The following is a 17,505-nucleotide window of genomic DNA, read 5'->3' as shown; positions in this document are numbered from 1 at the left end:
TCTTAGCTCCAACTACTGATGACCACCAGGTACTGATGGCTACCTGGGTAATTATAATCAATAGCTACAATCGTTGGGGGGGGGAGGGAGGAGGGTAGCATCTGATAAACATAAGGTTTCCTCTGCTACACACACACACACACACACACACACACACAGTCAGAGCAAGGTGAAACAGTGACTTCTTAGGGGAAAAGCTTAATTCAGCCCAAAGCAAAGAAAAATGAACAAGTGCCATCATACTACTAGTGTGTCCCTTGTATGACACCTTGTGATATTTCTGATAGGGCTTTCTAAACAGGCTCTTATTTCTAACTTCACAAACCCCAGGTAGTTAAGCATGAGGCATCAGGTTGGCAAGAGACCTCAGTTCAGAAATGACTACCCCATCATCCCTCCTTTCATGTTCAGACAGCTAAGGTCCTGGGGAGAGTCCCCAGCTATTCCCAGTTGGCTATCAGCTCAAAATCCAGACTTATGGTCACCTCTGAGGCCCAGCTCCAAGTTTCTTCCCCCACCTCTGCCCCTGCCTCTCCCTTAAACTGCTTCTACACCAGATTCCCAAATAAAGATCACAAGGCCTTCCTGGCCAGAGGATCGTAGGCAGCAGACCTCAGTGGTCAGCACTCTGCCTGTGCTTAGGGGAAAAAAAAAGCTGTGTTCTGGCTTGGTACAGTCTCTGTGGCTACAGAGGACTTGGTTATGGAGTGATGTGGTACATGCCTGTAATTCCACCTCCTCAGGAGTGTAGGGTAGAAGGATCACAAGTTCAAGGCCATCCTAGGTAGCTTAGCAATTTAGCATGACCCTGTTTCAAAAGAAAAGAAAAGTCAAAGGATGTAGCTCAGCGGTAGAACACCTGACTTCCACAACGGAGGCCCCAGGTTTAATCGGCAGCACAGGGCACGGTCTAAGCAAACTCCATGGACTGGGCAACTTGGAGTCACTACAGCAAAATTCTTCAGTCTATGCAACTAACTGTTCAGAGCAATGGCCTTTCCTGTGCTCAAGTGCTGGACTTGAGGGCTTTAATGGGGCTGAAACACAAAGGGGCCTGGAGAATAAAGCCGAGAGGGTCTAGCTTCCAAATTCAGTAGTTAAGCTTAGGAATGGCATCGCAGGTCCTTGGCCAGGAGACGCTGCTTTAACATGTGCCCAGAAGAGAAGAGGCTCATCTAGACCTGGCAGGACAGGCCTGTGAGCCAAGCTGCCTATGAGGATTGAAAGTTCAAGGCCAACCTGGGTAACTCCATGGGCCTGGGTCTCAAAAAGTGAAAAGGGGTAGGGTGGGGGAATGAAATAGCTCAATGGTAAGATGGGGCGCGCCTTGGAGCCTCAATTCTGTCTCCACCACCACCAAAAGAGAAACAAGAATGAAAGTGGGGTTACAGATGCTGCTCCCCACATCTTGCTTTGTACTTGTTTCAGAGATGTCTTGCTTGTGTTCCGGGATTCAGACTAAGGCCGATAGGCTTGGGCGGCGAGCCTCTTACCTTCCGAGCCTCGCCCCAGCCCCACAGATGAGGCATCTGAAGCTAAGTCCAGCTGCAGAATCGTGGGTGGTAAAATGGAGGTGGGCCTGGAATTTTCTAGAGCGCACTGTCTGGAAGGGCTCTGGAGTCCAGATCACAGTAAAGAAGAATCATTTAGCCCGCAACCTGCTGAGCACTTTACAGTCAGTCTGTAAGAACAAGGGAGGGTAGGATAGCAGTGGAGGACTCCAGGACTGGGCGGGAAAACCGGCTGTAGAGTCTTCTCCTCGGGTAGGCTGTATCCCAGGGCTGTCCAGAAGGACCTGGGCAACCTGCAGATAGGAAGCCACAGAACTGAGCTAGGCGGGGGGTTAATCTCTCTGACTAGCCCTCTTGCCCTGTACCCACAGGACCACCACGAGTTTGCCCCTGTCATGTGTACCATTCTGGGCAAGCAGCTGGGCAGAGCTTGAGGCTCGCAGGTCGTGGGCGGGCCGATGCCGCGAGCGAAGAGGAAGAGCAGAGCGCCCCTGGCCTCGGCGCCCCAGGGCCGTGCCCAAGGCCGCCTGCGGGGCCTGCCGTCACCCGCGCTGTGCTGCGCCTGTGGTCTGTGCGTGCTGCTGGCCGGCCTGAACGTGACCCTGGTGGGAGCTTTCGCCGCCTTCCTGCCTGGGCACAACGTGCCGCTGGTGGTGGGGCCCGCGCTGCTCGTGCTGGCTCTCGGCTTCTTTGCTGCCTGCTGCGTGTGCAGCCGCCGGGGCCCCGCGCCCCGCACGCACTCCCCAGCCACCGCGGACCAAGGCGGCGGGCGTCCGGGGACAGTGGCCCTGGAGATGGAGAGCAGCGAGCGCACGGCGCAGGACACGACGGCTGTGCAGCTCAGTCCAGCCGTCTCCGCCGCCGCCTCCTCCTCCGGCCGCTCCAGCCCCAGCCCCGGGCTCTTCGCCCTGGACCCTCCTGCACCTGCAACCACGGTCGGCTACTTGCCACGCACCGAAGGGACCCAACTCGACTTCCCCCAGGACCCGGCTGCCTCCTAGCGGGCCAGGAGATGGGGGAGGGGGAATAAGGCCAAGGACTGCGCACAAGTGGCCTCATCTAGAACTTCCAAAAGGGAAGGCTGGGAATTGGCTCTCACACCCCAAAGGGAGCGGAGCTTTGACCTCTTAGGTGGAGTCTCTGAGCTCTGCTTCGTCCTCCCCTCCTCCTCTTCACATTGATGAAACTAGACCCCGGATCTGGAAACCTGCCCCTCCCCATGGCATTTAGGCACCATGGAGAAAGCCTCATCCAATCTAGAGGATCTAGTCAGGTCCTCGGGCTGGAGAGAGAGATGAAGGTCGAGCTAGCTTTCTCAGGCCCTGTGCGCTGTGATAGGCCACAGCCCTCCCGCCCATTCTCCTTGTCTCTACCCCAGCATGCCCCGTAGGTTTAACTGGGGAACAAAGGTTCTGACTTCAAGATGGTCCCTGGGATAAGCTGGATGGAGCATGCCGGTCCTTTTTGTCTGGCAAAGGTCAGGGGGGCTGAGGCTGGGGTCCTCAGAGGTGAGGAGGCTTTTCAATCCTGAAGGTCCCCTGTGTGATTTTTCACTGCCAGCAACACCCACCACCGTGACTGTGTCACACTGTGCATTCCGGCCTTGTCTCACTCCTCAATAAAACCCCTGTGAGTCAGCACTCTGAGGCATGCATGTGGGGGAGGGGCCGCCTGGGGGCCTCTGATGAACACCTGGACCCTGCATGGCAGCCTCTAGCTAAACATTTCAGTATCCTGGCGCCAGCCCTCCTTGGAGATCTAGAAGGGGATCCCAGGGGAGAGGAGCGTGTGACTGAGCAAGATGGCCTCTTAGACTCTGTGTGTCTGGGAATGTCCACGGGAGAAACGGTGCCAGGTGTGCAGCTGGGGTAGGAGCGACCATGAGTGAGCTTCCTTGGCACCTATAAAAGACAAGCGTTTAGATGACTACTGACATCACGTATGTGTGGGCAAGCAAGAAGGGTAGCAGGTGAAAGTGTGGCCACACAGCACGGACGGACGGAAAGGAGCTCCAAGGGCCATGCAAAGCCCATGCGTTCTTCAGGGCTAGCTGGGCTAGTTTGGGCCCAGCCTGTGATCAGACCAGCTGAATGACGGCTACTGATGTCGATGTGAAGAGTGCCTTGCCAAGAAGGCCCAGGGAGCAGAAGACTGAGGGAAAGCTCTTTGACTCTGAGCCATCCTCTCCTGAACTGACTGACGGTGGCCCATGCTGGCCCACCAACCCTCGGCAGTGGTAGCGCCTTGCCCGTCACTCTGGGCTTACCAGCCCTCCTTCCTCTTTCCACGGTGTATTCTGCCGCTCTTCTGCTGCAGACCAGGCGCTTACCAGCAGCCTCGCGGCTCCTTCTTCCTCTGTCTCCCTACTCCAGGGACCTAAACGAAGGCAAATTTACCAGTAGGTGTCATTCCTTTAGCTCACACAAGCCTTCAAAGCACCCAACAGCTGGAACACATGGCCTGTTCCTGGAGCATCTTGGCACCTCTCTTTGATATGCGTTGACACGCTTGTGTGTAGGCACGTGTCGTGGGGCAGGGTGTCTGGTCAATCTCAGGCTCATGGTCTTCTGGATCAGTACTCTGCAGTTCCAAACATCAACTGCCTCCACTTCCTTAAAAGTACGGAGAGAGAAAAAGGCCCTGGCTGATGCTGCCTTCGGTGTGATCTGGACCTCCCTTCCCCCAACACCTTATGAGGTGACACCCTTATACACCCTGCAACGCTAGGCTTAGCCCCAAACCCTCTTGCAGCTGACAGATGCCTTGAATTACACCCTCAGGGGTTTCTCTCTCTCTCTCTCTCTCTCTCTCTCTCTCTCTCTCACACACACACACACACACACACACACGATTCCCTGATCTGTGTCTGTTCTGGAGCTAGCTACTGGAGGAGAGTTAGATAAGGAGTCAGAGGAACAACAGATCAAAAATCAGTGGTGTGAGTAGAACAGCGAGAGAATGGAACGGGGCACCGACTCCCTAGAGTCCCTTCTTGCCTCCCCGAGATAAAGATAATTATTTCTTTTATCTGAACCCACTCCATCTCCTCAGTCACACCAGTGCCCCAGGGCCCACTTCCCAATCAGTCCCAGCAAAGCACCCTCGTGTCTCCAGACCTGCCACCCGCGGTCTCCTCCCCTCATACAGTGTCTCCAGTGAGAGCTAAGGGACAGACCCTTTCATAGCAATATAGCCAGTGAGACCTTGGAGCCAACGAAGAGCTCTGCCCTCAGGCCGCTGCAGCTGGCTCCCAGGCAGACCACTGGGAGGCTGTTTCTGCCAAGGTGAGGATGGGATTCTGACAGCAAGCTCCCTGACCTTGAGGAGTCCTTGAGGGGCTAGGAAGGCCTGCAAAGGGCTCTGCAGAAGACTAAGCCCTCTAACCTGATCCCTTGATCCCCAGAGGTCCAGGGCTGCAGGGAGCACACAGAGCTGATCCCTCTGAAAGGATGGTGTTCTCCAGGATTTGCTAGGGGGAACTCGGGGTGGTCCACGGAGCCCTGCATCTCCAGGGAAGCCGCTGCTGGCCTGTGAAGTGGAAGTTTCTGGTTTCTCTGAAGACTCAGTTTTGTCACGTGATGTTTTGCTGCAAGCTGGGCTCGTGAGGTTTTCCTGGAGGCTGCTTGTGAGAGGGGACGTGCTGTTTTGCTGTGAGCTCTCTCGTGCAAGGGGCATGGCTTTGGCCAGCCGAACACCTCCATGGGTGGACTCCGGGGAGAGGAGACATATAGAGGCCCACAAGCAGTGAGGCTTCATTTTTTTGGATCGACATCGCTGCGCTAATCTTCATGCTTTGACATTTGACTTCGCAAAAACATTCCAGAAAATTTCAATCCAACTGAGTCTTGTGGCTTTTGCTGACTTCTGGTGCTGATTCTTGTTGCTGCTTGGTGTTGGCCTATGGACTGGACTGCTGGCGTCCTGACGACTGAGTTTGGTAATCCCCTAAAGATCCATCAACTGTAATAAGCAGTAAGTAGGTAAAAGAGATCTACAGCCTTTTCTCCCGTATTATCTCCTATCTAAGTTGGGGGGGGAGGTATGGAAGGAAGGTAAAGATGTTTAATAACTCTAAATAAAGTAGGTTTGGTGAAAAACCCAAGCCTACAGGCTTGGACTAGGGAACCCTTAAGGGGTCAAAAACTGGGCATCTTCCTTTTAGTCCCATCAGAAGAATTGAGGGTGGCCACCGAGAGCCAATTTTTATAAATGAATCCAACAGATAATTCCTGACCATGTGTCCAGCACTGGGCATATGCTTTCTATCTGGGGAAGCAGGCAGTAAACAGGACAGGAGAGATACTCCAATAGGCAGCAGCGCTTACTGAGGAAGCAGGAGGACCTGAGACCAGATCCCAGAACCCATGTAAAAAAAACAGGGTCTGGCCATGCCCTGGAGCCTATAATGCAGCGGACATGTAGGGGATGTGGAGTATTCATTTCTGGGGCTTGCTGGCCACCAGCTGAGCTTCAGATTCAACTTGAGGTATCCTGCCCCAGGATCATGGGCAGAGAGTGACAGAGCAGGACTTCTGATGTTCTTTTCTGGCCACTGCACCTGTGCACACACACATGGGCACCAATGTCCACACATGTACACATGCAACACACACACACACACACACACACACACACACACACACAAGACAACAGTAAACAGTCTTTTGATGGAAATCACAATCAGAAGGTCTGTCTTAGGGTTCTGGGTAGTTAGGGAAGTCATCTCTCAGAGGAGCTAAATTCTGAAGGAAATGACAAGAGTCAGCCCTGCAAAGGTCTAGGGCAAGAACAATTTTAAGTTCAGAAAATGATCGCTGAAAAGGCTGAGAGGTAAGCATGAACTTGGCCTCTGTGTGGCAGGACAAGAGAGAAGGGCTATAGAGATTGGAGGGGGTAAAGGAGAGTGGTGGGGAGCAGGTTATTGCCCAGCCATGGCAAGCTTAGCGAGGACCGGGTGAGAAGCTGGGCTTTGATTCTCTGTGCGACGGGAGCCACTGGAGGGTTTTAGGCAGGGAACTGGCATGATCTGGTTTATGGTTGTAAAGATCTCCCTGCCTCCTGTGCAGAAAACAACATTGGAGGGAGAGCTGGAAAACAAGGGGTAGGTTCGGAAGTTACTGTAAAACGGAGCTGGGGTGGGACAGTCATGTGAGCAGTGATGCCATTGTCTGAGGTGAATGGGGCAAGTCCCCCCGCTGGATTTCCTGGGGAAGAAGAGAAAGAGATGCTCTAAAAGAAAGTACTGGGATTTTGCCTGGACCACTTTGGTATGGATCGAAGGGCCATATTGTAGGCTCTGTCAGCCCAGGATAGCAGCCCTGAAGAACCTGGGTCGACGGGCCTGGTTCTGGAGAAGAGGGCCCTGTATGTCAATCTAGGAGCCTCTGGCCTATGAGTGCTGGTGTGTGAGGAGAGGTAGCGTCAGACACCTCAACCGTAGTTTAGTCTAACCTATCAATCTGGCGGAGAAGGGACCCGAGGATGTTCTGAACCTCTGTCAACCTTCAGCTGGTACCAGCGAGTGTCCGAGGCCAGGCATTACTGATTAAGAAGAAGGAAGAGAACCAGGAAGTGGAGACCTTTATTATGTTCACTCCTAGACCTGTTAGAGGAGGGTGAACTGTAATACCTGTCAAACTAATGAACAAAAGATGTGAGTCTCTTCACACAGCTGAGACGTAGATCCCTGATAACAGGAATTATAGATGCCAGCTGGACAGGAAGGGAGAAAAGCCTGGGGAATGTCCACTGTCCACTTGCAGATTTCCCCGTGTCTACGCCACTGTTGGGATGGTGTACAGTAATGCAAAAGTAGGTAGAAGGCCAAATGGGCTTCCCATTGTAAAAAGAGGGTCAAGGCTAAGAAAAGCAACACTATGAGAGACTGCCACCAGAGGGCACCCTGAGTACACGACGGGGACTCTGTCTTCCTGAACAATTTTCCTTTTTCTCTTCTGAAGGCCAATGACCGTGAGGAACTGGAAACGCCAGGGAGCTGGGGTTAGGGGTTCGTCAGCTGAATGTACTAAGTAAATTATCCATATCTACAACTAGAAACTACTGAGGAAGCCTTGACCTGGAAATAGAATTCATCAAGGTTACAAAAAAGTCCTGAGCCTATCGTACACTGAATCCTAGCCCTGACCTTGAACCCTCACCGTGGTCCATGCTGAGTCCTGGTCCTTGATTAAAGAGTGAACTTGACCCTGATCACACCCTGAGCCCTGATCCTGTCTTGTCAGTGTACCAAACCTGGTCTTTATTACCAAATTCTCTGATCCTGTTTTACAGGCTAAACCCTGACCTTTATTATATATTGAACTGGGACTGAATTTTGATCATGAACAAAAATTAGTGCTCTCTCTCTCTCTCTCTCTCTCTCTCTCTCTTTTTGTTGGTGGTGACTCTGGTCATAGGCCCCCTGACACTAGACAATGGTTGAACTTTGCTCACAGTCACACTCAGTGTTGGTCACTAAACCTTGCTCCCCTGATATCCCATGGGCACGAAGATGTGCTAAGGCTCATCAGGTCTAGCTTCTTCCCTCAGAGGAAGCAATACCTAGAGCCACTTCTGCAGGGGACAAAAGGAATTCTAGGTCTCTGGGCTGCCCAGAATCTTCAGGTCCTTGGGTCTCTGACAGGGCAATGAGGGAAAGCTGGGATATAAAGAAAGAAGGGCAGTGAGGCTTCTCAAGGTTTTACAAGCACTCTAGGGTGGGTGCAGCTGAAGCTAGCTGGGAAGAGGCCTAGGAGCCTCTTTCATCTGCACCTGTGACGGCCTTGGAACCTTGAACAAGCCCCTGAGTCTCCTGGGCTCCAGCCTCTGCTACCTATCATAGAAAATGTGAGGTGACAGTCCATGTGAATAAAAGGAGCCCAGGCTGTAATGGAGACCTCAGAATCCCACCACGTGCCCTCACAGGAAGAGAGGTCCCCTCGTTCTAGAAGCTCCCTGTGGCTGGTCACTCCAAACAGGCAAGAAAAAGGTGAGGCTTGCCCAAATTAGCCTTGGGTTGGCAGGGGCTACAGCACATGAGCGCAAGGAGTCTCCCAGGTCTCTGTTTCCGGGGTCTGATGCGTGTTAAGGATTGCAGGCCTGCAAGGGGACACTTGCCAGGGACACTTTACTTTCCACCCCTTCTCAGGGCGAGCATGGGTGCTCTGCCCCTGTGGGGCCACACCAGTCTCTGCCAGGCACACAGGACTTTGGGTTCACCTAGGGAGGTACTAAGGGTTCAGGCTGAGCCAGGCAAGAGCTGGGGCAGGGGAGGGGGGCAGCTTGAGTCAAAAAACGCTGACGCTGAAGACAATGAGCTCTCCAAGGCTGAGGCAACTCATTTGGTCCCGGCCACGCTTTATTAAATTCTCATAAACCTGTCAGGGGGGACAGGGCTCGCTTCAGTTTACCTCATTAGCCCGACACAATGACAGTGGGGGGGGGGTGGGGGGGGGGAGGGAGGGGCGGCAAGGGAGGCCAGTGCTCAGTGCTGAGAACTGAGCCAGCCTGGAAGATAATTGAATTAAGTGGCTTTTGTTAATGGTTTTTAAGACTCCGAAGTGTAAATAACATTTAGGGGCTTTCTTTTAATGGGGCTGGGGTTTTAGAGACCCAGGGAGCTTAAAGGAGGCCAAGTCTGGTCCCCGCCCTTCTCCCCTAAGCTAGGGGACCAGTTGAAGTTAGCCTGGGAAGGGTGCCAGGACATACAGAGCCAAAAGGTGAGACCACTTCCTAGCAGGTCTTTGAACAGAGACACAAAGAGGAGGAGGTCATCAGCAAAAAAAAAAAAAAAAAAAAAAAAAGGCATAAATGCAGGGCCCTGAACGTGACCACCTACAGAGTCCTGGAAGGGCACTACTGGAAGCCCTGGCCAGGGTTATCTCTGGGATGTTACTGATATATGACCTATGAGTGTTCAGAGAGCTTGACCTCAAGGGTCAATGTTCACTCCCAGTGAGACTCATTGGGAGTGAAAGACGCCTGGGAGGTAGTGAGTCCTCACTGCAGGGCGTGGGCTTGACCTTCCAGCCTTTGAGTAAGGCAGAGGGGGAAACTGGACTCCAAACTGCCTGGAGGCGTTTGAAGGGGTTTGCTGGGAAGCCTGATAACCTGAGTGTGCTCTGAGGCCCACGTGACGGAAAGACTCCCACAACCTGTCCTTTGGCCTCCCACCCGTGCACATGCAGGCACACCCACACACTTACACACTAAATAAACTGAAATGTAATATAAAGAGGACCCTGCATACAGGGTGAGCAGCTTGCCCGTGTAGGTAACAGCAGTCAGAGGAAGCGGGATGCCAGAGAACAGGGACATGGACTGTTTTAAAATCCACCCCCCCACACCTGGACATACTCTGCCCTTCCTTACCAGGAAGCTTCATCCTTCCTATACACACATATAGGACCAGATCTAGGAGTTAGCTGGGCTGGAAGCAGAGAAGGGCTCTGGGCTACGTCCCCAGCGGTTGGAGGCAAGGTGGGGCAGAACTGGCCATGAGCCAGCCTACAAAGGGTTAAGGCGCTAATCGCCCTGCATGCGACAAAGGGAAGTGGGTTTTCTGATCCAGAAAGGATCAGTCCATGGGATGCCCCATCAGGCCCTTCAGCGTGAAATTACACCCCAGCGGGGGTTGCTCCCCTCCCCCTCCAAATACTGCCCGCATGGGCCTGGCACGGGATTAGGGCCTGGAGTCATCAGCTTAATAGATCCTGCCTCCCTTCTCCATTCTTTCTGTCCAGAAGCCTCCATCCTGCCTGCAGGCCTGGACCAGCCTCTTTCCCCACTGTCTGTTTACCTGGCTAGTGATCTGTCTGTTCATCTCTAACTATTGGTCTAATCATTCTGCCTGTCTCTTGGGCCAAGCCTGGACCTCAGTTGCTGTTTTAATATCTTTACACTCTTGTGTTTTCCCAGGCTGAATTCAAACTCAATCCTCATGCCTCCTCCGTCAACCAATCAGCATCCCGAAATGTATATATTTTATTGCTCATCTGTTTGCTGTCCAAATCCTCTTTAACACAAAAGCATATTGGTATCAGGGCCTCCATCCTGATCATTGCTGACTTACCAGTTCATGGGATGCATCTGGCCAATGAATGAATGAATGAATGAACTAATGGTTCTCCATAGCTACTAGTTCACTGAGCCCACTCCCAAATACCTGGCAGGCTGATGTGTACTCCCTTACACCACACATTGATGATTAAGACTAAAAGAAGAAAGAGAAAAGCCTATGCTAGAATAACGTTATGTCCTCAGAAAGAGAAAAGACTGTGATGTCACCTCTACCTTAGGCCCAGCCTCATCACTTAAAAATGCCATTACGGAGGCAGGCCAGAAAAGAAATAGACAGGCTCACTTGTCCTCAAGTGCCATCCTTTGAGACTCCTTTGACCTGCTTTATCAAGTCACTGCTAGGGCCTTTGCCACATATGTACCCAGCATGGGCAGAGATCCTAGATAAAACAATAAAGGAAACTGGGGGGTATTATTGTACAGAGGAAAAAAAATATTCAGCAAGACACTTGGGAACTAAGTCTGTTCAAGGCAGGTGGAGATCACTCTGTCCAACCTCTAGCCAAAACCCAGAGGCCCAGAAAAAGTCAGGACCTACCCAAGACCATATTACAAAGTCAGAACAAGGCCAGAACCAGGTTCACCAGGGGCCTGGGCCTTGTTGTCCCTCACATGGTTATTCCAGTTTAGTTCAACAAGTTTGGTGCTGGCTGGACACCGACTCTGAACCAAGACCTGTGCCAGGCCAAGTCCTGCTCATGGAGTTTCACCTGGGTTGTGAACAAGAATTGCATGTAAGTAGCCAAGAAGGGCAGGAGGAGGAAGGGACACCATCTCCCACTCATGGGCAGTATTTCTTAGAGTTCTGAAGAGGGGTGCTGAAGAGTGAATATGTTTCCCAGGAGAAAAATATCATCAGAATCAAAGACTCATGGGAAAGGATGCAGTGAGCGTGAGACGCCAGCTGGTACAGTCTTGTGGGATGTCCTGAAACAGCGTGATAAATATGTTCTGCGTGGTCCTTGGACTGGGCCAGGTCAAAACCAATAAGGAGACTACTGTGTGGGAGGTTTCAGCTCAGTGTAAAGGAATTTCCTGAAGCAGGTTGTCCAAGAAGGTGGAAGGTGGTAATCCCCAGCCCTTTGGGACTGAGGTCAGGCATGGAGTATCGGTGACTCTTGCCCTGGATTTGGGCTGAAGAAAGCCCTGAAGATGTCTGTTCTGAGGATCTGACTTAGGATTCCCCAGACAACCAACAGACCTGACCCAGGAAAGCCCCCCCCCCGCCCCCGTCCATCCCCTAGTGGCTGATGTGAGGGAGAGAAAGAGAAGAGGCAGGCCAAGCCACTGCGAACACTTCCAGCTGCTCCCAGAGTCCCCCCTGCGTAGCCCCAGTCAAGGGGACTGGAGTCGGGGTCAAAGAGCTGTTCAAGTCCTCACCAGACTTACAGCCTCTGCCAGCAGCCCACAGTCCTGGAACCAGGCTGGTCTTCAGGGGCACGGTCTTTCTCTAGATGGCCCATCAAGGACGGGCTGAAGGTAAAGCTAAAGGAAGCCATTCGGTCCTTGAAGGCCCTGCCTCCTGAGGTCCCTGTGTGCCCCCAAGAGGCCCAGTGTTGAGGCCTGCCCTGCCACTTCCAAAAGAATGGAATCACTCTTCCATCTCTCCCTGTTGTCATTCCTCCACCTCGGCTAACCTGGATTTTTTTTTTTTTTTTTTTTTTTTTTTTTTGTGAAGCACCATGGCTCCAGTTTCCAGGTCTTCTCTTTCCAGGTAAGAAAGAAGGCCTCCTCTCTCTCCTGGCTCATGCTGTGAGGAGGCCCTGGGGTGATCAGCGAGGCCTGTGAAGAACCCAAACTTGCAGGTCTACCATCCCATTCAGGTAGAAACAGCAACAATGAGCAGCTTTGTGTGTGTGTGCACGCGCACACACACACACACACACACACACACACACACACACACACACGCTCAGGCTCACACACACCCACACAAACACACGCCCCACTGGAGCGCTTTCCATGAACAGCTCTTCAGTGCTTGCCAAGATAAAGGAGCCACTGGGCTCAGCCCTCAGGAGGAAATAAGGCTCCTGTGGCCTTTGTTGTTCCAGACTTGTCTTGGAAGGGATCCTGAGGTGCCAGGTTCCCCACAGCTGGAGGCAGAGTAGAGGGTGAACAACTCCTCCCCTGGCCTGGAAGGCAGGGAGGAAACCCAGAGTGAGGCTTAGAGTCATTAGTGACAGCGGGCAGCTTAATCCTTCACTTCCATGATCAGCTCTAGGGTTTTCGCACACCAGGGGGTGTCAGTGGAGACCGCCCCGTTTTACAGGCGATGGGACAAATTCACAGAAACCTGGCAGCTTCTTTTTGATTGAATTTTATTTTATTTTCTGGGTAGGCGCTTTGCCTGCGTGTATGTTTGTGCACCACATGAGTGCCAGGTGCCTGCAGAAGCCAGAAGAGGGTTTGCAGCCACTGGAACGGGAGCTATAGATAATTTTGAGCCACTGCTGTGTGCTGGGAATCAAACCCAGGTCCTCTTATTTGCTGAGTCATCACTACCTTTCCCCATGAAGCTTCTTAAATGGTCCGCAGACAATCTACTAAAAAATGAAATAACCTTGGCACCAGCCACAGGTGGAGTTCCTTGCAGCTACAAATTGAGCTCTGGTTCTGACCTCTGACAGAACTGTGGCTTGTCCTAGTTCATCTGGGATCCTAGGCTCAGAAGGCCTCTCCTGTGTGCTGTAAGCCCTTCAGGGTCAGAGGTATGCCCGAGTCTCATTCACCTGGCTGTTTACCATCTATGAACAGAGTGATTCGTTTGGCATTTTCTGTTTTCCTCATGAAGCTGAATGCAGGGCAGAGTCTGTTTTCACTCACCAGCGCTTATGAGAATATAGCAGCGACAGGGAACGTTCACAGAGCAGTCACCAGATAGCAAACTTGTGCTGCTTTTCAGCTGTCATCTCATTTAGCGGTCACAAAGAACCCTGGTGTTGGCATTATCATTAGCCCCATTTTACAGATGAGGAACCTGAGCCCCTGGTGACTCTGAGAATAGCAGGGCCTTAGTGGTTCCCTTCTCACCACACTCGGTTGTGTAATAAGGTGTGGGAGTGGGAAGGAAAGCCCAGCTAGCATGGAGAATGAAGGCATTTGAGTAACGGAGAGAAGCCCAAGGGCTCTTAAAAACCAGCTGAGGGATACAGCAATAAGCAAGAAACTACATAATCTGTGGGACTGTTATAAAATGAAGGTGCAGGGCCCTGTTTAAAAGAGGGGGGGTTCAGTGTTGGCCACTGTGCATGCCTACAGTCCCAGCATTTGGGGGGAACTCCATAAGTCCAAGGCTACATGGTGATTTCCAGACCGGCCAGGACTACGCAGTGAGAGCTTGTCTAAAACAAGGTGGGGTGGGGTGGGGTACCTCAGTGGGTAAATCTTGCAAGCTTGAAGGCCTGAGTTCGATCCCTGGATGTGGGGCTCCTGACTGTAACCCCAGCACTCCTCAGGCAACGTGGAAGACAAAGACAAGGGGCTCCCCAGACATGAGGAGCCAGAAGCTCGCGGGTGCAGCACAGCGGCAGACACAAGAGACCCTGCCTCAAAAGACAGGTGGGAGAAGAGAAGCAACTCCTGAGAAGCTGCCCTCACACACAAACAACCAATAGATCTTAACAAACGGACAAGGAATCCAAAGATGGCCACATCTGAAGGCCCTGAGCTCAGAGCCCTTTGTGCTCCTCACTGGGACCCATGAAGACAGGCTCGAGAGGGGAGGCTGCTGTGTGTGAAGGGGAGGGTTCTGGGTAGCCCCTTGGGTGGGTGTGTGGGAGAGGCCGTGGGTGTACAAATGGCAGCAAGGCTGCTGTGGGACCTCACACAGGCACCGGGACAGCATCTTCGCAAGTACAGTGAAGATGCTTCACAAGTACAGGACAGTAGTCATCAGGAACTGTTGGGCTGAAGTGAAGGGAGCCCCTCTCTCAAGAGGCCTACCTAGAGAGAGGCCTCACACCTACTTCTGAGCATTCAGTGGACTGGCTGGGTGTGGGTAAGCCTGGAAGAATGCATTTCTGGGTGTGGAGCAGGTGTGCGAAATGCCTAGATGGCAGACTGCAAGCTGCATCCGACATTGGTAGGGGGTTCTGTGCAGGCATGAATATGAGGCAGAGAGATGCCCAGAGAGTTGTGGCTCAATTTGTACGTCAACATATCACGCAGGGGGTAGGGGCTGCAGGGTAGGATCCTTGTGTGTAAGTAGAAGCGTGTATGAGAATGCACGCATTTCCTGCCTGCTTGCATAGTTACTGCTGGCCCTCGCTGCCTTCCTAACTGTGAGGGGTTCTCAGGTGAAGGGCTCCTTCACAGCCCTACCCCCACCACAGCCCCCAGGCCATTGTGGGGCCATGTCCCCTTGGAGGCACATTCCTGCTCACCACAGGGTGGGCAGAGCCACAGTGCAACCTGCTAGGCCGCTGGGGTGAGCCCAGGCCAGTGGTGTCAGGTTCCCCGTGCCCCAGCCCTCCCTCTTCAGCCTTCTAAGAGCCTTTGTTGGAAGTTCAGACAAACTTGTCAGAGGGGCGGGCAGGAGGCCGCCTCCTAATCGGCTTTCCCAGAAGCGAAAGGAGAATGAAAGATTAGGGGTGGGGGGCTCTAGCCCAGGGCAGCCACCTCTGTGGGAAAGAGATGGGGAAGGGTTCCCCAGCCCTAAAGGGGTCCATCTTCAGGCCCTGCCAGCCCGTTCTCCTTCCACCAGGGACTAAGGAAGAGACTCCTAATCTGAAAGAACTCCAGCCAAACCTTAGGGAAAAGGGACACTCCAGAGTACACTTTGAGGAAACCTATTTTGCCCACTCCCTTCCCATTAATAAATGCGGGGCACGCTGCTGCTCAGCTTCTGTCTGGTCAAATGCCTTCTTCCTCTTTACCTCCTCTGAGTCTCCTATAAAGCAGGCTAGACGTGGTTGACAGTTCCCATTCAACAGATGAGGAAGTTGAGGGCTAGAGAAAGGCCCACAGTTAACAGCAAGCTGTAATTAGCCGTGCCTTGACTCTATCACAACCAGCCATTTCTTGGAGGTCCTGACCTCAAACTTCTTTGTATCATTTCATTTAATCACGTGGCTCCAATGGCCATCTCTGTGTTGGCAACCACCGAGGTCAGGAGTATGGGTTTCAAAGTTAGCTGGGTCGTAACCTCAGGTGAGCATTGATACTGCCTCCACTGTCCTCCACTCCCACCTGGCTTCTCCTGAACTCAGGACCCAGTCCTGCATCTTGGAAGGACTGTGCTTCTCCCAGGACCTAAGAAACACTTGACATATGGGGCTCAGGTTATGTCCTCCTCCTGAAGCACCTTCCTGACCTCCCCGTGCTGACATAAGGACGCTCTCTATTTCCACAGTGCCTTATTTTTCAAGCTCTGAATTGCCCATGCTGTGATTGTCAAGGCACATTTTTAATACTTATTTCTCTGGATCCAGCATCCAGCAAGGAACTAGGCATCTAGCAGGTGGTCGGTCAATGCTAAGAGAATGAACGAGGGACTTGAACTGCAGTGTAGCCAGACAGCCTACACTGTGCCAGGGAAGGTGTGTCCCTCAAAGCTGAGGTATGTAGGAAGCACCAGGTAGGGAGACATTTGATCTGTCAGGGAGGTGATGCCCTGATCCTCAGCCCCACAGGGGAGAGGAATGCAGCTGCTGGGGTCACAATGACCTGGGAGGTAGGGAGGCCAGGACCCACTCTGGAAAATCCAGCAGCTAGCCCATCTGCATACTCTTCAGGCCTGCTGGGCTTCTACCAAAAAGGACTGACAGAGGGAGGTCCCAAACCACGGGCTTCAGCTCCGTGCAGCACAACTCCTCCTGGCAAAGGGTCCTCTTACAGAAACCCCAGAACTCAAGAGAAGGTAGAGCCAGTATAATGAGGGCCAAAGGCTGAAGTCTCCTTGCTCTCGTTTGTTGTTGTCTTCGAGAGGTCCCTCTGTAGTCCTGGCTACCTTGGAGCTCACTATGTAGACCAGACTCGCCTTGAACTCACAGAGTTCCATCTGCCTCTGCGTCCAGAGTGCTGGGATTAAAGGCTTTTTTTTTTCCTTGCTTAAAATAAGTAGAGGAAACCGAGATTTCACAACACAAACTTCTGAGCTGTGTGCTTTTTCTGCGGCTATCACCTGTATATCTTGTCTCCTGGCTCATCTTCTTTCCTGCTCATCCAGAAGCACACCAATGCCAGCAGGCTCTTGAGCTCACGGCACCGGTCCTCACTCCTCCACATGGACTACAACCTTTACACACCTTTGCAGCAGCCCCCTCTCCCTCTTGCCTCTGATGACAAAGAACTCACTCCACTCGGAGGCCCCTGTTCCACCAGAGAACAGCTCTGCCTTTATTATTATTGATTTTATAAACCTTAGTATTAAAAAAAAAAAAAAACTCTTGCAAATAAATAAAATCATCACATGCTGAAATGAACCAGATGCAAAGTCAGTTTTTGTTTTTTAGACAAGGTCTCAAGTAGCTTGGGTAGCCAGCCTTCAGAATCCTCCTGCTCCATCTCTCAAGTGCTGGGATTATGGGTGTGTGCCACCATCCCTAGAGATTCAAATGTGCTTTCCTAGTACTCAGCTTTGATTCTGGCTTGCTTGAGCCCCCACGTCATCCCTGCCTCTCCACCCTGCAGAACCATCCCCCAGGCTACCTAAGTATCGGCAGCTGTCTCCTGCCCCAGGTTGCCCTGCCACCTGTGCTTGAGTGAACCCAAAAGCCCAGAAAGGACAGAGCTGTACCATACTGTCTGCTCCCAATGACTTCTCCAAAGTCACACCAGCCCAGACAAGTAGGAGTAGTCATGGAGGATGTCCCAAGACCAGCGGAGGAGCCAGCTGTCACGAGGCCACAGGAGACTGAAACATCGCCTGCTCAGCCCACTGCAGGAATATTCTGGGAATGAATATGGCTCAAGG

The 17,505-nt window shown here is 52.4% G+C and overlaps 1 protein-coding gene across 1 annotated transcript; it reads left to right on the top strand.

Annotated features, from left to right (window-relative positions):
- The first annotated feature begins 1,885 nt into the window (after positions 1-1,885).
- Positions 1,886-3,797, top strand: Tmem275 (transmembrane protein 275). Its single transcript, XM_060378672.1, has one exon. It carries the CDS (start codon positions 1,970-1,972, stop codon positions 2,510-2,512), a length of 543 nt encoding a protein of 180 aa, XP_060234655.1. The 5' UTR covers positions 1,886-1,969; the 3' UTR covers positions 2,513-3,797.
- The last annotated feature ends 13,708 nt before the right edge of the window (positions 3,798-17,505 follow it).

Source organism: Meriones unguiculatus, chromosome 3 (genome assembly GCF_030254825.1).
Source record: "Meriones unguiculatus strain TT.TT164.6M chromosome 3, Bangor_MerUng_6.1, whole genome shotgun sequence".
In the NCBI taxonomy this organism is placed as follows: domain Eukaryota; kingdom Metazoa; phylum Chordata; class Mammalia; order Rodentia; family Muridae; genus Meriones; species Meriones unguiculatus.
This window is presented reverse-complemented; position numbering and strand designations above follow the sequence as displayed.

Excerpts from the sequence above, each read along its gene's own strand:
- Tmem275 (XM_060378672.1), top strand. The coding sequence starts at position 1,970 with ATGCCGCGAGCGAAGAGGAAGAGCAGAGCGCCCCTGGCCTCGGCGCCC.